The sequence below is a fragment of the Entelurus aequoreus genome, linkage group LG21, assembly GCF_033978785.1.
Source record: "Entelurus aequoreus isolate RoL-2023_Sb linkage group LG21, RoL_Eaeq_v1.1, whole genome shotgun sequence".
Taxonomy (NCBI): Eukaryota; Metazoa; Chordata; class Actinopteri; order Syngnathiformes; family Syngnathidae; genus Entelurus; species Entelurus aequoreus.
In genome coordinates, this window is record NC_084751.1 from 19,445,762 (window position 1) to 19,473,247 (window position 27,486).

Genomic DNA, 27,486 nt, shown 5'->3' on the forward strand with positions numbered 1-27,486 from the left:
ATTGCATATATTTTAAAATCTAATAATGCAACAAATATAGAATCATACAATTCAAACTTTTTTTTGTTAAAATTAAAATATGACTTATGATTTCAAAGCAAGTTATCAACAAAATGTACACTGTGAAATGATAATAGATTTTATGGTAAAAACTGGCAAATCAGAATTTAATTCTGAAAAACAATAGTACCATTTTTTCATTTACAGCAATATCCTTTAAAAACTACCGTAAATGTTTACAGTAAAATTGTGGCGCCTTTTTTTTTTTTTTTACAGCGTGCAAAAAAATAATCAAAATTACTTATATAGCCCTTAATCACAAAGGTTGAAATGCATAGGCAATTGTGTAATGATATCATGAAGTGAATCCCTATAAATGTACATGCATATATCTGTTAGATGCGGCCCACCGAGGGCAGCCATATGTGGCCCTCAATGAAAACACATTTGAGACGATAACCAAGAGCCGGGCAAATTTCTGGTGAGAATGTTAGCGGAAAATTTGGGCATCTGAAAGCCAAGGCAGCACCTGTACTCAAAAAGCCAAAGTTTCCACAGCTCTAATCAATGTTTTATAAAAAAATTAAAAAAAATAAAAAGAGCTGAGAGCCATTTTGAAGAAAACAGCCATCATGTCCTACTCTGTAACACACTGCCCTTGAAAAGTTTCAATCTGCTGAGTCTGGGTCAGCTGACTGTCTTTTAATAGCGCTTCATTAAAATTCATTAATTGCCTCCTTTTTCTCCTGGGCTGAGGCAGAATTAAAGAAGTGGAACGCGAGGCGCTCCAGTTCTGCTCCCAAGGACAACACACACATGCGCTTCAAAGTAGTAGATGTAAATTTTATTTACTTGTTCTGTACATAAAGGGTCAATACCAGCACAGGTGTTAACCATGGGAAATATTAACACGTGTCAATGGTATATGAAAATAAAAAGGCACAATTTTTTTTATTTATTCTGAAGTCAAATACAGGCTTATCTAAGAGTTGGGAACACAGTAATACTGGTAATGCAACAGTAATACTGGTAATGTAACAGTAATACTGGTAGTGTAACACAGTAACACTGGTAATGTCATTACTAAACAACTCAGAAGCACGAGAAGGTGACTTCAAGAGGGCAGCTGAATGTCAGGTGTATTGCTTAATTAGTAGGGTTTGATCAAGTCATGACTAAGAGGCTATGAAATCATAAAGGACCAGGAAATACAGGACATAAAGCAGCATTTGGCCACAAGCGTCTCCTTTGCCCTGAGAGGCAACCAGCAGGCCGTTTCCCTTTTGTTCAATAGCATTCACAGGAACACTTCCCAAAAAATACTAAAAGGAGCAAGTGAAGGGAAAAACGATTTGAGAGGTGAGAAAGAGGCAAGTCTTTTTTTTCTTACAGCAGATATGTCGGGCGGGGGTCGGACGCACCATATGATTAAAATAGAAATGACGGCAACATTTCCATCATGTGCATGAATAAAGAATAAAGCTAGGTAAAAATCCTAAATAGACAAGGAGTACACATTTAAAAACATTAAGAGAAGACTTGAGCCTGGAATATACTCCCGTGTCACATAGCTTTTGTCTTGTTTGATTTATAGTTCTTCCCTGGGGGTGGCGCCAGACGTGTAATTCTCTTCCAAAACACTAAGAGGCAGTGTGTCCAAAAGGAGCAACCGCAGCTGTCGTTAACTAGATATTTACCTTCTTGTAAAGAGTGATGACAACCGCAACATCGACATCTTTGTTGACACTGGAACTAATCATTCAGAATCATCAGTTTACTTTTAATTGACGTTCTACTCATAAACCAGAGGAAAATACATTTGGGAAGATGGACTGTGCAACTTCTGAACTAGTCGCATTGCAGAGGATGCTATTTTTTTGCAGAGCCATTCAGATGTTCAGGATACAAGACAATAGAGTTCTATCATGTAATTGAAAATAAAACTGTTAACTACTTTAACAACATGCTTGTGTTAATGTGCATGGTCATGAGTTATTGATTTTTGGCAATAAAAGTTAACGAGTGTCGTACGTTCTGACTTTCTCAGTAATTATTTTTATAGCGCACTGAGATGAAGTAAACCATATCCGTTTTCATGCAAATGTTGCGGGACGCAGGGGGAGGGGCCAAGACGGCTTCGCTTACGCAAGTTATGTGACGCGAGAGTATACACCAGGCTTTAATGTGGCAAAAGATATCTTTCTTAAAGGCATTTACTGGGATCTCATTGGCTTACTGAGACTTTTTGGGGGCGGTTCTCACCTGCGGAGTGGGGGTCCTCATGATGTGACATGCTATATTGTAGTGGGAAGTGCTGTAGTGCTTCGATGTCAACAAGCTCATTTTTAGGTACAGCATTGTTGTGCTCAAAGCCATGCAAACATGCCCCTTCCTGCACACATCCTCGTTGATCAGGTGGCACAAAGTCAACACAAACAATGATTCGTCCATCACACAAACACGTAAAGTGTTCTTCAAATATTAGAATAGCTTGTGAGCTCCATGTTGCCATAGTCCGTTCTTTTGTACAAATAATCACTTGCAAACGCAACATACACACCCAAAAATTGTCTAAATATACATGTTGAACATATAAGAGTGGTGGAAATGATAATGGACCCCGGGTCTAAGAACACTGTTTGTCAGGGGGAGTCAGGTGTTTAGTTCAATCCAAAGATGTAAACAGTCAAAGCCTCTTGCAACAGTGGCAAAAATCTTGCAACAGCGGCTAAAAGATGGGAAGGGTTTTTGGGGGTTGGGGGTATTGTCATGGTACAGCACATAGCAGGGAAAAGCACATGGTGACACTGTGGGAAGGAGAGGGAGAGAGACGGCAACCAGCAGACTCACGTACAGCTGGGTCTAGGCAATAAGGTTCCATTTGTCATTTAGTCACTCTCTTCTGGGTTCTGGGGATCTAGAATTTTCACGTGGGTGAATGGGAAGAGACCCCTTCGTCCGTTCACCTCACCCTCCCACTGACCATTGATGTTCATGCGCGTCACCTTGACTATGTCGCCCACCTGAGGGGAGAAGAACGAGGGCGTAGTTACAAGAGGACGAGAATGGCATAATGACAGTTTTAAATGAGCATCTTACATGGTGTTGACATATCAGCTTGCTTTGAATGACTAATAACACATGGAAACCTACAAGATCTAAGCATGTCCCCATTTTAATACAATTCAGGTGGAACACTTAAACTTTGAAACTTACACAGAATGGCTAAAACTTCTAAATAATAGATCCTAAAGCGAACATTTTAAACATTTGTCATAAAAAATTAATAAATACATTTGTTTAAATCCATGAGATCTGTACAAAAAAAATATAAAAAGTAAAATGACCCAGACAAAATCTGATATTGGTGTAATATTAAATATGAAGTATTTTAAGTGCCAGCCGATGGAACATACTGTAGGTGGGTAAATGGTGTGGGTAAATTTGGCCATAATCCTGCATCCCTAGTATAGACATGTCACACTAGGGCTGGACGATTATGGCCAAAATAATAATCACTAGGGATGTTCCGATCAGGGTTTTATGCTGACGATTCCGAGAGCAGTTATACATGAGTGAGATCGGCCGATGCCAATACCAACCACTTGTATTAACTGTAAAAAAATATATATATTTATGGTGAATGCAATTGACAGTTTAACAATATAAATGATAAATGATAAATGGGTTATACTTAGGGATGATGTTTGATAAGAAATTATCGAGTTCGAGCCTATTATCGAATCCTCTTATCGAACCGATTCCTTATCGATTCTCTTATCGAGTCCAGATAGGTTGTTGTATATGGAAAAAAACACACAATATTTGGTTTAACAAAAGCTCACTTTTATTGTATAAGAAAAAAATAAAATCTAATAAATAAATACATTTTGACTGTTACCCACCTAAAAAAATAAAATAAAATAAATAAATATTGACTCTTGTAACCCAAAGTATATTAAGTGGGATTTTTCAGAAAAACAAATATATACATTAACACAAAAACAACCTGTCTCTTTGATCACTATAGGTGTATAAATAATAATAGAGTGTTAAATAAAATCAGTCCCTTGGGCACAAAACTTAAAATAATACAGCTCTCCAAAAAGTGCACTTCTGCTGCTATTTGACATAACTGTTTGCTATGATGCTTTGAAATTTTTGCACTTTATTTCTTTATTGAAAGAAAATTCTATGAAGAGAAAAGTTGTTTGCAAATGTGGTTACAATGCTAAAAAATGAAAAGTTAAAGCTAAAAAAAGAAATACACTTTATTGAGTTAAAATCTTTCTTTATAGGGGAAAAGATGTGATGTTATGAGCTAGGGAAAATAACAACTACACTACCCAGCATGCAACGGGAGTGACGAGCATGCGCGGTAGCCCCGAAAAGTGTTGTTGCATGTCACCACCGGCAGCTGAGAATGAGGTTATGAGCACGCTGTGAAAGTAAAAGTCAAGAAATCAGCCAACACGCCTCGTCTGCATTATTTATAATTAGACAGACAACACATAAGTGTGATTTTGTTTTGTTTACAAGGAAAGAAAAACAAAAGTTAAAAAAGGGAGATGTCATATATATGTACTATGTGCTGCGGTTGCTTTAAGTTGCGACAGCTGCCGTGAAGGAGGTGCGTTGCTAGCCTGGTTGCTATGTTTCCGGTTGGTCGTAAAAGTGTTCGTCATGTGTTTGTACCCTGCTCAAATCTCTCAGTAAAGTTATTCATTGGATTATACCTTTTGTTTTGAACTTTATTACACCTTGGAGCACGGTCCATTGTTTTTCCTGCTTTCCCTATCTGCGCTTAATGACTGAGCTACGTGACGTCCCGTCACGGGACGGGATTCGTTCCGAGGGATTCGAATAAAGAACCAACTCTTTTTCTTTACTATAGTGGTCTCGATAACGGGTACCGGTTCTCAAAAAGGGATGCGAGTCCGAGGACTCGGTTCTTTTCTTATCGAACAACTGGGAAAACCGGTTTCGAGTATCATCCCTAGTTATACTTGTATAGCGCTTTTCTACCTTCAAGGTACTCAAAGCGCTTTGACAGTATTTCCACATTCACCCATTCACACACACATTCACACACTGATGGCGGGAGCTGCCATGCAAGGCGCTAACCAGCAGCCATCGGGAGCAAGGGTGAAGTGTCTTGCCCAAGGACACAAGGGACATGACTAGGATGGCAGAAGGTCGGGATTGAACCCCAGTAACCAGCAACACTCCGATTGCTGGCACAGCCACTCTACCAACTTCGCCACGCCGTCCCTATCAACACAATATTTAAAATAGTATTTAAAGTAGTTCCTTATTCTCTTAATTGTTTGAGCAAAACAAAGTCAATAGTATACAATAACAAACAAAAGCTCCCACTTCTCTGTGAGCGCTTTGAGTATCTAATAATAGAAAAGCCCGATATAAAATCTAATCCATTATTATTATTATTATAAAAGCAAAAAATCACTAGCTACTACTCATTTAAATTCTTGGGTTTTTGCCTTCAAATCCCTCCTGTGTCCAGGAAACTATTCCCTGACTTCGTAAACATTAACAAAAACAACAACAAAATTAATGAGAAAATAAAAATATCTATCTCATTAGTCTTGTATAAATGATATACTGCTACTACCTCTGTTATGGACACCACCAATTTATGGATTGATCCATCCTCCTTTTACAAGTTGTGTACTGGCTGTGACAATACTGACCCACCAACGGTTATATTAGGACACAAAATCTATCTAGGCGATAATTTTTCCACCTATTGCTGTCATTACGAGTGTGTGACACCTTGGCCATGTGAGGCGGTCAGTCGCTGCACACTGACACCGGAGACCGAAGAGGATGCCACGTATACAGCTATCGCAATAAGCTCTTCTGTGTTGTAATAATAAATTGAGTAATCAAACAAAATTCGAAGCCTTTCATACCCTTTTTGATATGCTGACATGTTACATTTAAAAGAATGCAAGATTACGAAATTTTGTGGATGTGGAGACGACACATGAAGCGAGGATGAGGAAGGGAACACCCGCCCATAGCCAGTTACATCTTTTTATACACTTGTCTGCTTTGGCGATGTACGTCTATCTTCTTCCTCACTTTCCTGATGTCCAACCATTTCTTTTTTAATTCAGCCTGCGGTTACCACAGCACAGTAATTTCAAATCACTGGTGATCGCTACACTACAAACAAGAAACAAGCACCTCCTACAGACTTGTGATTGGCCACAACGTGCAGCGCTTAAGTGCATGGCTAATTTCAATATGATTTGCGTATTTAAAAGGTGGGCGTGCCATGTCAAGCCAGCTCCTGAGATCAATTCCACATTGATTGCTATGTAACAAAGAAATGTGTTCAGATTTGTACGGGCACACATTTTAATACATCTGAATTTATACTCGCGAACGTAATTTTGGGGGATTTGAACATAAGTCTATTTTTAGTAAGATATCTATGCAACTTCGTTACACTAAGCCCCTGGTCTGCATAATACATAGTAAGCGGGATAAGTTCTGCCAACTTACAGACTTTGTCACTATGTTTAGCGAGTATTCACTCCCTTCAATAGACTCAGTTTAAAGTGTTTAAATGTTCTAATGTTCAAATCTAGCAAACCTTGTTATTAGAAAGACTTTCATGTAAGCATGTATTTCTCTACTCAAAAAGCAGCGGGTGATACTATTGGAGCCCCTACCCCAACTGAAAGTGCTCTGCAAACAGACTGCTCAGTCTTCTTTGGGGCATTTTTTTTTTCAAAAACAAAAAGGCACGACTGAATGTAACAAATTTTGATTTGCTTTTCATGTGTTGTTTTTACACAGCAACCTTTAACCCTAACAAAAAGTATGGTTAGTTTCAAAGCCATACTAGTTTCTCTATGAATTGCCCTACTATCATGCAAGTCCTGACTCTAGCCAACAGTGCATGTGTGAGTTCAAACCAATAAGAAATGACAAATTACATTAAAAAATAAGTGGTTTTAGCAGATGACAGACAACAAGGGCTGGCGCTTAGCTGGGTTTGTGACACTAACGCAACCTCATTCTATTTCACACCATATGGTCTTTATCAGGATTAGGGAAAAGCTACACTAACTGAAGCGTGTGTAAAGGCTGCCACTGTACTTTAAACTAAAGTTGACCAGAAGTGAGACTTGAAGGACATCAGGTCTCATTGTCTGTAACAATAATCTTTTATGGCACTCTGGAATGACAAGAATGCAGCAGCCCAGAGCTTTAGCGGAATGTCTGAAAAAAAGGTCAGCTGAATCAATCCATCAGAGAACCATGAAGTGCTGAAACTACATTTATTCCACTTATATAAAAGAGCACAAAAACATTGAAATGTGTGGTCTAAAATTTTTGGACCTGACGCAGAAAATATTAACATGTGACTTGAAAAAAGGAAAAAAGCAGGTGATAGTGACAATACTTCAGCTGTAAAACTATTTATTAGCTTACATTTTTAGGAATTGGCAATTAATGCTATAATTGTCAAGAACTCGCATGTTTATTTTTGTATTATTTTCAATTCCAATCACAAATACAATTTTAACATAAAACACATTGATAGTTTTTACTATTGTAAGCCCAGTTCACCCACATTCAGATAAAGCCAAAGCTTTTACCATGACAACATAGCATATACGAGTGCTCCAACTAACAAATATTTTGAGATACGAGCAATCTCTGAGCTAATAACTATGCTTTAAGTTGCAGACAAAAGTTTGAGTTATGAGCTTCTCTGCCGCTAGTTGATGTAGCGAATGCCACAGTGAACCCTGTTAAGACCCGCATTAAACAGCCGGTCTCACTCGCTAGCATAATCCTATATCTTGGGGTTGACATAACTTTGTTTTTCAACCATTGGAATTGAGAGTGTGAGTGTGAAGGACAGTGCTGAGAAAAAGCAGGTAGTATTCAGTGATTTAAAAAAAAACCATATCTAAAACTTGACCCGTGGTCAAGCTGGCGAAGCAGTTTGAGCGCATCACTGCTAGTCTGCAAGAAAATAATGTTTGGATAATTTCTAAACGGCTAGCATTTTGCCATGAATATATGGGGAAGCTCAGGATTGTGGGTTTGATGGAGAAGCAACTCAAATAAGATACCGTAGAAGCCCGCTCTCCAAGGTAAATGATTATAAATATGATAAATATGATTTCATAAAACTACTGTAGTTTTTGTAGTATATTATATAGTATTTTTTATATCAGGCATGTTATTTGAACTTAATGAAAAAGACAGAAAATAAGAGGTCCAGGGCGGTGCCCTGGTGGGGGGGACAAGGGGCACAAGGGGGGAAACCCTAAATTTAGCATTTCGAGAGGCTATACTGTAGCAAAAGTCATCACATGTCTGCCACAATCATGTGTGTTCTTAAATGTGTATTCCACGTCTTCCAAGTCAAGAGCAGTTTTGATTTGGGCTTACATGGTAAACAACAAAAATTAATGCTTTGGGCATGGTTTTATCCAGACGCATACATTTAGGAAAATGTGGCCAAGTAGACGCATGGTGGGTTTCCTGGATGTCGTCTACATCGCTAAAAGGAAAATCTAAGGAAGATAATTTTTTTTAACATATATTGCCCGCTTGAATATTCCCTCGTCTCTTCTCTGACTCTCTCGTCGTCATTCGGGATGTGCGCGTCTGTTGTGATTTCCCTTCCTGGTTCGATGACCCGCCCTATCTTGCCTCTGATTGGCCTATCGTTAATGTTTTGCCCTAATCTTAACTAATCGTGACTCATTATAGTAAACCAACCAACCAATCATGGATGTTCTTATACGTAAACAAACCAATCATCATTGATGTTTCCCGTATATTTTGTCCCCTGCCCGTTAAGTAGCTTCACTACATAACTTCGATTTTTAAGTTAATAATTTTTAATGGAAAACCGTAGATTTTACCACTGCAGCCGTAAACTGGAATGGATTATCAAAAACTGTACTCATTACACAAAAACCATAGTTGTTGGCAGGTATGGCAAAGAGACGGTTAAAGATTTTAACACACATTGTAGGTCGGAAAAAACGAAGAAAACCGGAATTTTTTTTATATTTGTACAGAGATAAAAAAGACGGATTTGCGACTATAGACGGAAAAATCACATGCTTGTTATATAAGTTTGTTTTACTTTTTAAAAAACATATTACATGTTCAAATTGCGATGTTTTATGGGGCCAATAACTAATTAAATGGATCCAATGCTGGAGTTAAACTGAGCCACATAATGCTGCCTGGAAGAGTTGCCATATATGATTATGTGCTGCTTTAGACTACAAAAACTAGTTGAGACCGAATCTCTGCTGGTTGCAGCCAAACAATGCCATTCATTTTGCATCAAACTCTTCAGGATACGATAAATCAATTAAACCGTTTAAACATGGATTGCAGCTATCCCTTTGATTATCTGCCGATCTTATTCACATTGTTTTACAGGACTACTCAATTTTTAGATGAATCACAATTTGGACATGGACGATTATGAAATCAATTAGTAAATGTCAATAATCGATACATTTATTGTACATAAAGTAATGCCGACCGTTTGTAAAATTTGGCTGACTGCAGCGAGACACCTCTCCGAAAGATCCGACCAGCTCTTTTATTAACAGGCACTTATGTTCCAGTTTTGCACACATTTAAATAATGTAAAGGGAATTAATTTAACTGTTACTTATTACAAATGCACTGTTTTTAAATGTTGCAAGTGATAAACGCTTATTTAGTGAAACAAAAAGAAATGTAAAACTGCATCAATAAACCTAAATTAAAGACACATCAATAATCGATTTTTAAACGAGTCGTAGCACCTGAATCGTAATCGAATTGTGAGGTGCCCAAAGATTCCCACCTCTACTAAATACTGTACATGCCTGAACTTTATATGAATGATGAAGTTTAGGATGCATGCGTTTCAAATGTGGCTCCTGAGACTTCAACGATACACAAAATGATGGCACATTCTCCAAGTGCTCCGTCAGCCAAATCCCAAATGGAACTTTCCACTTTATCTTCTATTTGCAGAGCTGGTAAATTGACCATACAATTGCATTGTTATTATTAAATGACAGTTCCCATCTTTTTTTACCTGAACTCAAGTCGTAGCATCCAGCTAGGTTAGATGTTATTACAAGTTCCCTATTGCTTGGATTTTACTGACGTCATGTCCCACTCATGTCCCGCCCATCAAATATGCGTGGTGGTCAAGCTCGCTCTGTTTTCAATGGGTATGAGGTGCAATTTAGCCTTTCTGGACGAAAAAATGCCTGATGCTTGTGTTTTCAACTGTACAAATCGTTCAAATCGCAAAAAGGATTAACGTTTCTTCAGAGATCCTTGAGAGATACTTAAAAAGGGCAGAAGAGTGCAAGATTTTACAAAACAACAACTAGAAAAGCAGCTCACCTCCAGTCCGAGGGAGCAGAGTTGAAGAATGCATGAGTTTGCAGTGATCACTTTGTTAAAGGTTTGTTTGATATACTTTTAAAGTGTATTATTTCCCATTTAAGTATTATCTTGATATTATTTGTATGTCTTAAAACAGTTGGTGCTTTCGAAAAGCACCAACTCGGCGTGTCTAAATAAAAGAAAGCCAATGTGAGCAAATCTTTAGAATCAACCTTTTACTAAAAGCAGCAATTACATATGAAGCTTTCAGCACATACACAATGTTGACATCTATTGCTATATTTTGATAAAGACGGGGTAAACACGCGTACTCGTAAACGGCGCGTACGACAACAGCAACAAACATGGCGCAAAGCTAAATTATAAAATGCAACCTTACCCGAGCAAAAACGATGCAGATTTATTCGGGAGTGTTGATACCAATTTTCTTGACCCATCCAAACACAAAGAAGTTGTAGACCATGTTTTTCCGGTTTTTCATCCGTTTTGTCCTGTAGAATGGCGCCTGGAGCACAATAGTTTGATGTGTCTGAGAACGCAACCGACGTATAATCCTTGATATCACTCGACAAATCTTTTTTTGATACAGTATAGGGAACTATTAAATTACATAGTTTGATATTTTTGTCTTCAGTAATGCGGACGCTGTATCGATCCGTTGTGGTGAAGAAGGAGCTGAGCCGGAAGGCAAAGCTCTCGATTTACCGGTCGATCTACGTTCCCATCCTCACCTATGGTCATGAGCTTTGGGTCATGACCTAAAGGACAAGATCACGGGTACAAGCGGCCGAAATATGTTTCTTCCGCCGGGTGGCGGGGCTCTCCCTTAGAGATAGGGTGAGAAGCTCGGTCATCCGGGAGGAGCTCAAAGTAAAGCCACTGCTCCTCTACATCGAGAGGAGCCAGATGAGGTGGTTCGGGCATCTGGTCAGGATGCCACCCGAACGCCTCCCTAGGGAGGTGTTTCGGGCACGTCCGACCGGTAGGAGGCCACGGGGAAGACCCAGGACACGTTGGAAGACTATCTCTCCCAGCTGGCCTAGGAACGCCTCGGGATCCCCCGGGAGGTGCTGGACGAAGTGGCTGGGGAGAGGGAAGTCTGGGCTTCCCTGCTTAGGCTGCTGCCCCCGCGACCCGACCTCGGATAAGCGGAAGAAGATGGATGGATGGATGGATATTTTGCTTGTATCTGCTTTTTTGGGGGGAAGATTTGAGCCTCTTTTGTACTCTGATAGTTTGCGCTCTGCTTGCTGTACAACAGCAATCTTAGCTTGGCTTGACCACCACTGGTTTTTACTTTCGGGAAGAAGTCACATGTCAGAATACAAGCAATAGGTGAGAATAGGACAGAATACATAGGACTTATGTCTACATGTGCATACATGCGAGTATAGTAGTGCATTAGATGCAGTAGACCTAGGCGCCCGTTTCAACATGTTAGCAAGAATGGAAGCAGCTGTGAATGAGACATCAGTTCTCTTGCCTGACGCTTAACAGTGCTAATGATAACATTTTGATGGACGACTAAGCTAAACTACTACATTTGCCACTAACTGTAGACTAAATCTCAACTCCTAATTAATAACTATCCATGTTAATTAGTCTATTCATTTGACATAAGAGGAAAAAAATTGCCTGAGTATAGATCAAGGATCAGATTTTGGTGAAATGTAATGTATGTTTTAGATAGGATCCATGAACCTGTCCAAACATGTCCACAGAATCTGAATTTGGCAGATGAAAATGAAATCTGGAGCTCGTTTAGTATTTGTTTGTATTTCAAAACATAACAGTAATATATAAATGCCAATAAGTGATTGCTCCAAAAAGTTGGGGCAACAATGCATATGGCTCCTCTAATACTATAGTAAACACAAGCTCCAAGTGCTTATTGATGACTTGCCAGTTATGATATGATTTGTGCATGCTCCATATTTCTGCTTCAGTTTAAAATGTGATAGCCCACTGTTTTAATGTACAAAACATTAAATGGAATTGAGAAAAATCATGTTTACCTCTAAAGCAAGAGCTGTTTTGTCATAGGCGCAGGGCACTCGTTTCTGGATGGCCTTCGCAATGACAGGTCCGTTCTGCAACGAAGGGAGCGGGGTGATGACGGCTCCGGGAGTACCAGGAGGAAGAGGCGACGGGGTCTGCGGCTGGGCATAGGCGTGGACGAGGGCGTGCGAAGGCTCTGGAATCCCATAGCTGTTGGAGTTGCGGGATCCGATGGTGGGCTGGCCTGGGTGGGGCGAGGGTCGTACCAATTTCTCAACATAGGGCACAGGGATCATTCCAACGCGACCGTCTTTGCTCTTGGCGCTCCACCACTGCTCTTCCGGTTTATCCAAGATAATAAGAATCTCGCCCTTTTTGAAGGGGAGGTCCTCTGCGTCACTGCCGGTGAAGTCATACAGAGTCCGAACATACTCCAGGTTCTCTTCTTGGCCAACCATGGGCTGGATGGGACCACACACTGGGCTTGGGTACCTTGGAAATGATAAAACACAAGACGCTGACATAACTACAAAAAGTAGACCACACCGTGCAATGTCTGGATTTTAGTTGCGAATGGAGATGGGGTTGACGTTTTACCAAGTTTAATCAACCCGAAGGACCAAAACTGATATCCCTGTATTTTTAGGCCGAATAGCGCTATACGATATATACTGGTATCTTAAACAGAACATGCAAAGTGCTTAAGGTTGCTTAAGTGTTTTATGGCTAGCAAACCAGGGTTGAGAGTACTCAAATTATTTTTGTTGTAAGTAGTAAAGTGTTGCTTATTCTTATAAAGTAATGAGTTAGCAGTTATTACGTCAAAGCAGTTTGTGTTAATTTTGTTCATTAACGTTAGGTTTATAGCTTCCTGCTTGGCGAGGGGATATATGGAGCTTCTACTCTACTCACTCTGCTGGCTGTTCAGTTGGAAACTACTCTTCAGCCACCCAGTTGTTATATTAGGTTAGTCCGCACGGGCTGTGGGCGGAGGCACTTTCAAGCTGAGGAATAGCTAAACATTTGACACACTGAACAGTAGAGAGGAGCTATTGCTAGCTGCTGTGCTAAGTTGCTAACAGAATTGAAGAACATAAACAGATGAGATTTACGTCGCCATAAGGGGAGATATAGGTTCTCAATAGCCAAATGCAGTCGGTGACCAAAGCATTGCAGCACTCGGGAGTCGAGAATTCGGCACCGGAGCCGCCATACTCCTTTGAAAAATGTGTGGTGCTGCGTCATTGTGCATCAGAGATGCTTACGTAAACATGTAAGAGGCGGGGTTGAGCCAAATGGAATGCCCTGTGCTGCGCCCGACAGGCGCAGAGAATAGCAAATGTCCGTAATAAAGGCACATCAAAAGATACCAGTATGGCGGTAAAGTCTCAAATACATATCTTTCTAAAATATATCGGTATTAACTATAATTACAGTATACCACCCAGCTCTAATCAAGCATTTGACAAAAAGGTAATGATTTAGTCAAATTGGAAATCTTTGGTGATGGCAAAAAAGTAATAATTCAGTCAAATTGGTAGGAGATACAATCTTTGGTGGTCTATGATGGGGTCTTAAATACAGTAAACCCTCAGAACTGTTACACGATGAATAACCGAGCTAGCATTTAAAAAGTATGTGGCAAAAAATAAATAAAAATAAAAACTCAACCAAAACAGGAAGACGCAAAAAACCAAGCACAGACTCCATATTTTGTTTGGGTTTGTGTATACTTTCTCACAATGTTATCAGTGATAAGCTTAAGGGGAAAATGGTAATGACCCTAACAGAACCATAGACACTTAACATTAAAAGGGGGACAAACATGTAAGGTTTGCCACATACTATCACAAACATACGAGCTTAAGATGTCTGATGTAAATGTGCTTTACTGTGCCATTTAATTTATTTAGCTATAACGAAACATGACTAAATGCTAATAAATTGACAATGATCAAGATACTTTTGTGGCGACAAAGTAGGGCTGGGCGATATGGCCTTTTTTTAATATCGCAATATTTTAAGGCCATATCGCGATACACGATATATATCTCGATATGTTGCCTTAGCCTTGAATGAACACTTGATGCATATAATCACAGCAGTAGAATAGAATAGAAGAATAGAATAGAATGGACTTTATTGTCATTATATTTGCATATAACGAGATTAAGGACTCCAATTTAAGGTGCGGTAGTGGGAAAAAATACGGGGTAAAAATAAATTACACAACAGGAAAGAAAGAAAAAAACTAACAATTGAAATAAACAGACTACTATCCAATACAAATAATAAGCAATCCTGTACAATATACAAAATACTGTAGAAATACAAAATACTGTACTATATACAGAACAGGACAAGAGTACCGGAGTAATAAATAGCAATCAGTGTCGGACGTATTGCACTCGAAGGGTAATATCAGTGTTTCCCATAATTTGCCAAGATACCTGTGGCGGTGGGGGCGTGGCCACCATGACACCATCGATTAATTTGCATAATTTACTACAATGATATGATTTTCTCTAAAAAGGCTCAAAAAATGTATACTTACTAATTAATAATAACAGTTTTGTTTTAAACGTCCATCCATCCATCTATTTTACAATATAATTACAACACTATGTACATATTTATATACAGATTTGAACAATAAGTTATTCACTGAAATATATTTATTAATTGTGGTTCTTACAAAAAATATATCTTATAAAATATAAAAGCTAAAATGTCTCTTAAAGCTCTGCCCCTTTAATTAGTGCATACTAAATAATTTAACTTTAGCCTACTACTACAACCATATTATTTACCAGCAACATAAAGTGAAACAGAGGCAGAGGTGTCCTGCCACAGTCAGTAACCAATAAACAGAAAACAGTAGTGGTGGTAGATAGACACAGAGCTTCATCAAACATCTGATCCACTGAACAAAGAGCTCCAAAAATCTTGAGCTTTAGACTGCCATCAGTTTTACTCGCTACACTTAACCATGTGTTTCCTACTGCCTGCAGACTTTGCACCCTTTGTTATATACACATGTTGTGTTTCTAATATAAATACATTTAATAAAGTCAAATACAAATAAGGCAACAAGAGAAGTATCCTACACTTCTCTTTTGTAAAGTAAATCTGAACAGCCGATATGGGCATCTACATCAACTATATGATTTGCCTGAGAAGCTGGACAGGACAAAAAAAATAAAAAATAAAAAATAAAAAATAATAATACAAAAAAATTAATAAATCTATTTGTGGCGGACGTAATTCTTTCGTGGCAGGCCGCCACAAATAAATGAATTCGTGGGAAACACTGAATATTGCATAGTAGGGTATTAGGGTAGGATATTGTATAGGGGTGAATTATTATTAGAAGTTAGAGGTCAAGATGGTGACAGCTCCGGGAAAGAAGCTGTCTCTGAGTCTGTTTGTTCTGGCTCTGATGCAGCTGTAGCGCCTGCTCGATGGTAGCAGGTTTAAAAGGTGGAAGCCAGTGTGCTGTATGATGATTCTATGTGTCTACATTAAAACATTCTTCTTTATACTGCATTAATATATGCTACTTTAAAACATTCATGCAGAGAAAGAAATCACAACTAAAAAAATCACTATTTTTTTTCATACGGTGTCGATCTGGAAATGTTTGCCTCGGCATTTTGATGGTGTGGGCGTGTGGCACCGAACGGAGATGTTGACATGCGGAGTAAGCACTCTTCATTCTCTAGCAGGCGACTTTTCAAATGATGCTACATATTAGCAGTAATGCTACTTTTTATAGCAACGCTTTTGCCCCACACTTGACAAATTACGGTTGTCTGTTCGACATACTCCCACTTGAAGCCAAACCACCGTCAGATGATGGACCCCCTGCTGTTTTTTGGGGGAATTCATTATTCCTTCATTTGTTACCAGATTCGCACCTTCTCTCTCTTGTATTGCCACTCGCACGGCTGCGCTAGCATCACAGCTAACATTACCCATGCTGCTACCTCTTTGCTGCGCGAGGGCGTATACGTATGTGACGTGTGTAAGAAGGTGCGCTTGTCTGTCTGTGAGAAGGAGACACAGGAAAGAGCGAGGAGAGCCTGTAGTGTAATGCCAGCAGCTAAAAGCAACTGCGTGAGAACGTATACTCGAATATCACGATATAGTCATTTTCTATATCGCACAGAGACAAACCCGCGATATATCGCGTGTATCGATATATCGCCCAGCCCTACGACAAAGACACTTTTACAATTTGGTTTTACTAAAAGACCGTGTTTTAGGAGTGTTGGATCAAAAGTTGTAGCCAAAAGCATAGCAAAAGTAAGCGTTTAAAGAAGTTTAATGGGCATGTGTTAGGATGCTGCATCATGAATTGTTATGTAACTAAACATGGCAGAAGAAAAGTCAAATGATGATTAAGATGTTTTTCTGCCTAGAACGATAGCACAAGTAGGTTACTTTGGCTGTCGGTAAATTTGATGACACTGATGATTTTGTCTACAATAATCCTTGTCTGTATGCTGTAACAAAATGAAAATGTCATATTAAGATTATATTGTGACCAAAATTATCAGTTATCCCCCCTACCGCCCGAATGCAGCTGAGATAGGCTCTAGCGCTCCCCGCCACCCCGAAAGGGACAAGCAGTAGAAAATGGATGGATGGATCATTATCATGCTATTGTGGAATGTGCTCAAAAGTACTTATACACACACTGAAATCTTTTGACCAAGTACTTTTTTAAATATCTAATAAATAGACACAGTGTTAGGAAACCCACTATTTTGCATATTTTGTGTTTAGGCTTCAGCGATCGTGTTTAAGTCTAGTATTTTATACGTATAGGCTTCACTGACAGTGTTTAAGTCTAGTATTTGATCTGTATAGGCTTTACTGATAGTGTTTAAGTCTTGTATGTTATCAAAATTTAAAACAATAAAAGCTTAGCTCTTAAAACAGATTTGTACTGTAGCACTTTAAGATTCATTTAAATGAAATGTGCGTAACAAATAAAATCTATTATGCATTATTTCTGGCAGGCGTTGTGTCTTAGTCTGTTCAGGAGTCTTTGAACCACCATCTATTTTCTTCACCCTGTACTAAGAGAGCACAGCTTGTAGGTTCAATTTGCACAATTGAATAGCTTGGTTGCCCAGACCGAAATGTTTGTAAAAGTTTAGATATGGGTATGTTGTTTCTTAATGGGGAAAGAAGTTAATGTCTCTGGTTTTAATGCCAGTCAGTCAGAGTTCGTCAAAGTGCAGTTATCAATCTCGGTTTTCGATCATTTTAATTTAAAATGGTAATATTAAGCACCGAGAATTTTACGCGGTTACCATTAAACAGTACATCCCTACTTGGAAAAATGTTTATATTGTTTCATCGCTGATTACAAAGCCCCACTGCACGAATAAAAAAACCAGTAGTGAAACATAGTTCTTAAAACAATGTAAAAGATTGATGGCGAAAGTTCAACTTGTGGATATGGATGCAACAACTACAGTGTAACAAGTAGTTACAGTAATAATCACGGTTTGATTAAGATCACAACAAAAAATTTAGAAAATCAGACATTTCTTGGAGATTTTGATGCCTTATTTATTAGTGTCGAAAATAACAACACAAAATAATAAACAACAAGTATAAATACATTACTGAATAATTGTAATAAAAAAGTTAAGACTAAGATTACATTTCCTGAGTACAAAGGGGAAAAATTACTTTTGTGGGAAATAAACTCAAGTGTTATTAACAACTGTCATCCATGCCTATTTATAAATTTGTATTTATCTATTTTATGCTGTGTTATTAACTGGAATGCACATGGTATAGTGATGTTATTCTACAAGATCCTGATCGTATGTTAAGTGTTTTACACTTGTTATAATAACGTACAATTCCTGTATTGTTTCTATTGTTACTTTGCACTTTTGTTGAAGAAGGTCCTAACTTGATTGTCAGTTAAGTAATGTACAACTCTACGTCTGCCTACATGTTCAATATTGAAGTGCAACTTTGTTTGTCAATACTTTATTTTGCTATTTTATTTATTATGATTGTGATTATGATATTTGACCCCCCATCATCTCCTTAAGATATGCTATTACATTACAGTACCAGCATAATGTCCGTTTATAGCGAGTGAGGAGGACTGAAACTGACGAGGTAGTGGACCGTTTTTAATCACTGTTAATAACAGGTTAATCATTGCATCCCTGCTCGCAGACTTCAATCAAGATTAAATTCATGGGGAAAATATATTTGAAATTTAACCAAATCAAAGACTCCGTGAAAATGGTGTTCCAATTTTATGGCACCATGCAACCGTGTGTAAACTGGAATTTTCTATTTGGGCATCCAAGTAACACCTTTTATCAAAAGATTCTCTGGGCTGGTTCGATAAAACAATATCAATAAATAAAAACTTTCTATAAAATGTTTATTATATATAAATATATATATGCATATATAAACAGACATGTATACACATATACATATATACAAACCCTGTTTCCATATGAGTTGGGAAATTGTGTTAGATGTAAATATAAATGGAATACAATGATTTGCAAATCATTTTCAACCCATATTCAGTTGAATATGCTACAAAGACAACATATTTGATGTTCAAACTGATAAACATTTTTTTTTGTGCAAATAATCATTAACTTTAGAATTTGATGCCAGCAACACGTGACAAAGAAGTTGGGAAATGTGGCAATAAATACTGATAAAGTTGAGGAATGCTCTTTAAACACTTATTTGGAACATCCCACAGATGAACAGGCAAATTGGGAACAGGTGGGTGCCATGATTGGGTATAAAAGTAGATTCCATGAAATGCTCAGTCATTCACAAACAAGGATGGGGCGAGGGTCACCACTTTGTCAACCAATGCGTGAGCAAATTGTTGAACAGTTTAAGAAAAACCTTTCTCAACCAGCACCAGCAAGGAATTTAGGGATTTCACCATCTACGGTCCGTAATATCATCAAAGGGTTCAGAGAATCTGGAGAAATCACTGCACGTAAGCAGCTAAGCCCGTGACCTTGGATCCCTCAGGCTGTACTGCATCAACAAGCGACATCAGTGTGTAAAGGATATCACCACATGGGCTCAGGAACACTTCAGAAACCCACTGTCAGTAACTACAGTTGGTTGCTACATCTGTAAGTGGAAGTTAAAACTCTCCTCTGCAAGGCGAAAACCGTTTATCAACAACACCCAGAAATGCCATCGGCTTCGCTGGGCCTGAGCTCATCTAAGATGGACTGATACAAAGTGGAAAAGTGTTCTGTGGTCTGACGAGTCCACATTTCAAATTGTTTTTGGAAACTGTGGACATCGTGTCCTCCGGATCAAAGAGGAGAAGAACCATCTGGATTGTTATAGGCGCAAAGTTGAAAAGCCAGCACCTGTGATGGTATGGGGGTGTATTAGTGCCCAAGACATGGGTAACTTACACTTCTGTGAAGGCGCCATTAATGCTGAAAGGTACATACAGGTTTTGGAGCAACATATGTTGCCTTCCAAGCAACGTTACCATGGACGCCCCTGCTTATTTCAGCAAGACAATGCCAAGCCACGTGTTACATCAACGTGGCTTCATAGTAAAAGAGTGCGGGTACTAGACTGGCCTGCCTGTAGTCCAGACCTGTCTCCCATTGAAAATGTGTGGCGCATTATGAAGCCTAAAATACCACAACGGAGACCACCGGACTGTTGAACAACTTAAGCTGTACATCAAGCAAGAATGGGAAAGAATTCCACCTGGGAAGCTTAAAAAATGTGTCTCCTCAGTTCCCAAACGTTTACTGAATGTTGTTAAAAGGAAAGGCCATGTAACACAGTGGTGAACATGCCCTTTTCCAACTACTTTGGCATGTGTTGCAGCCATGAAATTGTAAGTGAATTATTATTTGGAAAAAAATAATAAAGTTTATGAGTTTGAACATCAAATATCTTGTTTTTGTAGTGCATTCAATTGAATATGGGTTGAAAAGGATTTGCAAATCATTGTATTCCGTTTATATTTACATCTAACACAATTTCCCAATTCATATGGAAACGGGGTTTGTATATACAGGTATATACACACACACCAGTGTTTCCCATAAACTGCCAAGATACCTGTGGCGGTGGGGGCGTGGCTATGGGCGTGGTCACCATGACATAATCGAGTAATTTGCATAATTTACTACAACGATATGATTTTCTCTAAAAAGGCTCAAAAAATGTATACTTCATAATTAATAATAACAGTTTTGTTTTAAACGTCCATCCATTTTACATTATGAATACACAAAAGATAACTACTACAGTATCAAATTAGTATTAGTATCTGAAGCACCGTCTCCACGTGTTTATTGACAACAGGGTTATAACCTGGACACGTTAGCTCGTCGGTATGGTAACAGGTGACTGTTACTCCGTGCGTCTGCCCCGGCCCCCGAGTCAAACAGCGAGCGGCGGTGTTAATAAAGCAGCGTCAGGCTGCTCACAGTCAGTGAAACGCTCGGTGAAATCGCGGATTAACGTTAAATATATGACGAGCCGCGAGCGATGCAGCTATAACCTATCTCACCTGGTAGAGCACCCACTGCGGCGACCCAGTTCGATCCCACCTGACAGTTGCTTTGCTCCTCGTCAATCCCCCCTCTCACCCTCCTCCCCCGTCTCTCTCCAGCTGTCCTTTCAAAATAAATGCATTCAAATCCCGAAAATAAAAATTAAGAAAATCCGAGTCGTGGCGGACGTAATTCTTTCGTGGCGGGCCGCCACAAATAAATGAATGTGTGGGAAACACTGCACACACACACACGTATATATATGTACACAAGGTTTTTCCTGTGTTCAAAATTGCGTGGCGGCTGCCACCAGCCAGACCGATTGATATCGCTCATCCCAGCGTAAAGCTCTGGCTGTGTTGATTGAGCGATTGATGTCCTTCTGCGGCAGCTACGTATTTTAACTGCAGTTGCAACGTTGCGCCACTATATAGGCGTTATATCAACAGCAGTGCACCCGGAAAGACCCGAAGCAACTACCGAAGAAGAAACAGATCGAATCGTGTTTTTCTACTTGGTGCATAACCCAAGTGGATTTCTGCCATACGGAACATGATACGGAGGGATCACTGGACTCCTACAGAACACTCCAGACTGTGCTTTGTCTCTGGTAAGTGAAAACAGCTAGTAGTGTTAGCTTAGTTTTCAACTTTTTCTGACTAATTATAATAGATAGATTGATTGAAGAATGTATTAGAAGTTTGCATAGGATCAGGTAGAGTTTCATGACGGTACAGATTGACTGGTACAAGGTCAACTAAAAGGACTTACCCCAAGAAAGCATTAATAGCATGTCGTGTTTATTTTTAAAAAAAAGTTTCCTCAGTGTCAGATATGGCAGGCAAAATCAGCCACTACATTAAAAAGCGATCTCGCAAGGAGGAAAGTCAAGAGTCCAGGTGAAACAGAGCAGAGAAATGAATGTAACAGGCAGTTAAAATGTAATAATTCATGGTGGTGACAACATGTGGACATTTTTGTCCAGAGCGCTTGAAGGCTTCTTCAAAATTATCTAGGAGTGTCTCAAGCAAAAGTGGTCCCACCACTCAAGCTATGAGCCCATCATTCTCTCATGCAAGCGCTTAGGCCACAGGTGTCAAACTCAAGGCCCGGGGGCCAGATCTGGCCCGCAAACACCTGGAAATTATATTTGTCAATAAAGTATTTAATACTTTCTCATTAAATGTTATGGATTTTTTTCATTTTGACAGAAAATATATATGTACTGCTTGAAATCGCATGCCTTTTAAACTTGAATAGTATCCATTATTGCAACAAATATTACAGTGTATCATACTTTCTAAACATTTTTGTCTAAATAAAAATATTTACTTAAATATCTGCTTGACTTATGATTTTACAGCAAACTACCCATCACATTAATAAAAATGACAATACATTTTACGATGTTCTTTACAGCATATAAATTATTACTAGCGTAAATTGAAAAAATAAATAAAAAATGTTTGCATTAAAATTCTGGCGCATGGTCAGGATTAGAGATGTCCGATAATACCGGCCTGCCGATATTATCGGCCGATAAATGCTTTAAAATGTAATATCGGAAATTATCGGTATCGTTTTTTTATTATCGGTATCGTTTTTTAATTTTTTTTATTTGTATTAAATCAACATAAAAAACCCAAGATACACTTACAATTAGTACACCAACCCAAAAAACCTCCCTCCCCCATTTATACTCATTCACACAAAAAGGTTGTGTCTTTCTGTTATTAATATGCTGGTTCCTACATTATATATCAATATATAACAATATAGTCTGCAAGGGATACAGTCCGTAAGCACACGTGATTGTGCGTGCTGCTGGTCCACTAATAGTACTAACCTTTAACAGTTAATTTTACTCATTTTCATTAATTACTAGTTTCTATGCAACTGTTTTTATATTGTTTTACTTTTTTTTTTATTCAAGAAAATGTTTTTAATTTATTTATATTATTTTATATTATGATTTTTTTTAAAGGACCTTATCTTCACCATACCTGGTGTCCAAATTAGGCATAATAATGTGTTAATTCCACGACTGTATATATCGGTATCGGTTGATATCGGTAATTAAGAGTTGGACAATATCGGAATATCGGCAAAAAGCCATTATCGGACTTTGTACCACCTCTGCCTCGATTTGAGCCAGGAAAAACCCTGTGTATATACATGTATATAAATATTTTTTATCTTCAACCGGAAAGAATGAAGCAGGTTGGTTGCATGCACAAAGGCACTTGCGGTCTGGAAACTAGCAAAACAGGAAGTGATCAGAGAGCAATAAGATGGTCAATCGCAAAACAACTATCAAGCCATCTTTCTGTTAATTCTCTGCATAAAAAAGAGAAACTAAAAAGGAGTGCTGCACAGACTGAATAAATTGTCAATAAAACAGGAAAAGTCACCTCGACAGTTCTTTGGATTTTTTCAAACAAACCGTAGTCCTTCTCCACACTTATCTTTTTAACCCTCGTCGGTTCTTTATTCGGATGTAATGAAACAATAGGTAGGAACTCAAGTGCAGGACTGTATAAATAAAATATACTAAATGTGCTACTTTGGTCCAATATTATTTAAATAATAATTACTGCATAACAGATTAATTTCCATATTTACATACAAATACCAGACCAACTTAATGTTACACAGACCACGGAACTTCCTGGCAGCAAACCAGCAAAAAATTGTTTTCAGGTTTCTCTGTTTACATTTTCACACTTTGCACTATTTTGTAACACTTTGAAGAGGAACTGCACTTTTTTTTAAATTTTGCCTATTGTTTGTCATCCTTATGTAAGACAAGCACACTGTGTGTTTTGTTAATGCATTCTAAATAGTAAATACATGTGATCAAAAGTCCACTTACAATGGAGCCTATAGGAGTTGTTATATTTCCCCTATAAAGCACTCAAAACATCCAAACACCTCCATCAACATTTTATATACACACTGTTAAGTATATATGTAATGTACGAATGGGCACATTTATAATAACATGTAATATTTACATATTTTGATCATTTTAAGCATACGAGGCGCATTAATAAAAAAAAAATTTAAAAATAAAAACTTTGTTTTTTTCCCCCAACAACATAACTGATTATTATTTACTGCAGACTTCATGACAGCCAACTAACAAACATCACTTACTGTGCAATGTCAGCTGTCAATAGGACGCCAATTGATAGGTTGGTTGTTGATATATTCCCATTTAGATAAAGAATGACTCATAATTCTCACGAAAAAAAGAGGGGAGTGGAATCAAGCGTCTTTTCCCGGCAGTTCCGGGTCTAAATTGGATGCCAAAGTTGGCAAACTTGTCGGATTGTGCCCTTGTCCTTCTATGGTCAATTGTTTATTGTACGATCTACAATAAACTTCCACCAGGTCAAAGGGGATGCAGCTTTTTGCTGTCAGACAATGCGCCGCTAAAAATAGTTTGCGTTAGCGCTTACATTACACTATCACTGATACTTGGTCAAAATTCAGGTCCGTCCATCCATCCATCATTTTCTAACACCGGTTGTCCCTTTCGGTGTCACCAAATGTAAGTGGAGTATTGTTGGCGCTTGTTTGATGGTTATTTAAAGGGTTTTAAGGGAGGTAAAGAGGACCTTTTATTGGTTCTATTTTAAGCAGACTTCTATTTACGAGTTAGAATGCATTGATAAAATACATCCATCACCTTTGTCTCTGATTGTAATCGATATGCAAAATTCTCAACAAAAGTAGAGTTCATCTTTAAGCATTTTTTACACATTCCTTATTTAAAAATGTTATTTTTAAGTGTTTATTGTGATTTTAGAATTTTGTTTACATTGACTGAGTGTTTTCTATGGTTGTGTTGACATTTTGTAAATAAAAATGTTGAAAAATTATATACCGTATTTTTCGGAGTATAAGTCGCACCTGCCGAAAATGCATAATAAAAAAGGAAAAAAACATATAAGTCGCACTTATATAAAAAAAAACTATTTTTAGCGGCGCCAAACTATGAAAAAAACTGCGACTTATAGTCCGAAAAATACGGTACTTTTCTACTGGCCTATAATTTTCCATAGGTCATAAAAATACCAATTATCATAAATATTGACCAATATAAAAAAACGTTTTCGGCCATTATCGCCCAGTCCTACATGTTTATATCAGTTTTGGAGGACTGCAGGCTGCCTGAGTGGTTGTGGAGCAGCCATGTGCACCGTTTTCACACTTGTCTTGATCGTTCATGACATAACTGTCTGCAGTCTGCCAGAAAGTAGGTTACTTCTGATAAAAATAGCCAACCTAGATAAACGTAGACCTGCAGGCAATCAGAGAAAAGACACGGTGAATGTACTTTGTATCCCTACTTACCTGGGTGCTGGTTCTATTAGCGTGGTCGTATCCAGGTAGTGGATTTTGTAGAACTCCAAAAGGTCGGGGAGGTGTTCGAACTCTTGGTCTCCGATCTTAAACCTCTTACTGGGCAAGGAGTTAATGATATAGTGAGACACTTTGGAGTTCTCGGACACTGACAGCACGTAGTCGCCGGGACAGGTGGACGAGTCTCGAACCAGAAACATGCCATGTCTCTGTCCTTGCAACCTATTCTGCGTCTCTTGGCGTGACGCGGATCCAAAATACCAGGCCGCGCGATCAGAGGAGTCGAAGCGAGCAGTGGACATGTCTGTTCAGAAATAGGTTAACGGTCAGCCTACAGGTGAGGAAAGGGACAACCTGGGTTGGAGACTTAGGGGTGAGGACGAGGTTGCAGGGCCCCCACCTTGCAGGTTGTGGAGCCCCTCAACCGAACTACTTGACGTACTCACAAACAGCAGCAACTTTGGACCATAGTGTGGTCAGCAGGGTCCAGGAAGACAATAAAAATAAACATGGACGCCCACCAAAGAAACAAATGCTCAGTGAAGCTTCCCCTTTTGCTTCCTCCTTCCGAGAAGATCTTGTAAGTTATCTCCTGCGATCAGTGTCTGTTCTGAGAAGACGACGAAGAGGAATGGATGTCCTCACTTGGTCTGAAAATCCCTCATGCCCGCTCAAGGTCGCCGTTTGAAAAGGATTTAGCATTACCTTCTCCGGGTCTTTACCGTGAGGCGCGCGGGGCGGAAAGGCCTCCTCGAATCCCGCTTCTGGAGTCGGAGCGGACTTCCGAGGCGGCGAAGGAGAAAAATGGCGGCCCTCCTCCACACGTCTTCTTCACCCGAGAGAAGATTATTGCACAACTGCGGCGGGTCTCGTGCGCGTGCATGTCACGTTACACCGCGCGCGTACCTCACCGCTCCTCGCTCGCTTTGAATTATTCCCCCCCCCAAAATACTTTCTCGTCTTATTCCTCCTCTACCGCCCTTACTCAATAATAGCGGCGAGAGTACGAGGCTAAAAAAAATGGCGACGGGAGGGCAGGTCCCGCTCTTGAAGTGCACGTCACTGACGCCCGGAGGGGGAGGTGGTAGGAGAGAGAGAGAGAAAGAGAGAGAGCGAGGAAGGAGACAAGGGTGGGCGGGGGACCAAGCTGGAACCGCCCCTCACCCCCAGCTGTCAATCATGTTATCATGACACAGCAGTGAGGTAATACACTTCTGTATTCTGATAAATGCCAGTTTTTAAATACTCTACCATTGTTATCAGTTCAAACACGTAGGTTTACATGACTAGGGTCCATCAATCCATTAATTTTATACAGAGATGTCCGATATTATCGGCCGATAAATGCTTAAAAATGTAATATCGGAAATTATCGGTATCGATTTTTTATATCGGTATCGTTTTTTTGTTTTTGTTTTTGAATTAAATCAACATAAAAAACACAAGATACACTTACAATTAGTGCACCAACCCAAAAAACCTCCCTCCCCCATTTACACTCATTCACACAAAAGGGTTGTTTCTTTCTGTTATTAATATTCTTGTTCCTACATTATATATGATTGAGACTTTTATTAGTAGGTTGCACAGTATATATCAATATATATCAATACAGTCTGCAAGAGATACAGTCCGTAAGCACACATGATTGTGCGTGCTGCTGGTCCACTAATAGTACTAACCTTTAACAGTTAATTTGACTCATTTTCATTAATTACTAGTTTCTATGTAACTGTTTTTATTGTTTTACTTTCTTTTTTATTCAAGAAAATGTTTTTAATGTATTTATCTTATTTTATTTTATGTTATTTTTTAAAAAGGACCTTATCTTCACCATACCTGGTTGTCCAATTTAGGCATAATAATGTGTTATTTCCACGACTGTATGTATCGGTATCGGTTGATATCGGTATCGGGTGATATCGGTATCGGTAATTAAAGAGTTGGACAATATCGGATATCGGCAAAAAGCCATTATCGGACATCCCTAATTTTATACAATCCTGTTAAGGTCATTATTGTGTACCAAATTTAAAGGCCTACTGAAACCCACTACTACCGACCACGCAGTCTGATAGTTTATATATCAAAAATGAAATCTTAACATTGCAACACATGCCAATACGGCCGGGTTAACTTATAAAGT

The 27,486-nt window shown here is 38.8% G+C and overlaps 1 protein-coding gene across 2 annotated transcripts; it reads right to left on the bottom strand.

Annotated features, from left to right (window-relative positions):
• Positions 1-826: 826 nt before the first annotated feature.
• On the bottom strand, positions 827-26,391 carry LOC133638477 (crk-like protein). Of its 2 annotated transcripts, none has more exons than XM_062031129.1 (4): positions 25,787-26,391; positions 25,332-25,644; positions 12,438-12,912; positions 827-3,023 (listed from the first exon to the last, which is right to left on the bottom strand). In XM_062031129.1, the coding sequence occupies exons 2-4, from the start codon at positions 25,640-25,642 to the stop codon at positions 2,889-2,891; spliced, it is 921 nt and encodes a 306-aa protein (XP_061887113.1). In that variant the 5' UTR covers positions 25,643-25,644; positions 25,787-26,391; the 3' UTR covers positions 827-2,888. The 2 variants fall into 2 exon arrangements, with proteins under 2 accessions (XP_061887113.1, XP_061887112.1); XM_062031128.1 differs by having other exon boundaries at positions 25,783-26,391.
• Positions 26,392-27,486: the final 1,095 nt, after the last annotated feature.

Bases quoted from the DNA above. Each gene is read 5' to 3' on its own strand.
- LOC133638477 (XM_062031129.1), bottom strand. From the start codon at position 25,642: ATGTCCACTGCTCGCTTCGACTCCTCTGATCGCGCGGCCTGGTATTTT. The intron at 12,913-25,331 runs GTAAGTAGGGAT...ATCATTTCCAAG, and splicing joins CTAATAGAACCAGCACCCAG to GTACCCAAGCCCAGTGTGTG. The intron at 3,024-12,437 runs GTAAACATGATT...TTCTCCCCTCAG, and splicing joins AAACAGCTCTTGCTTTAGAG to GTGGGCGACATAGTCAAGGT.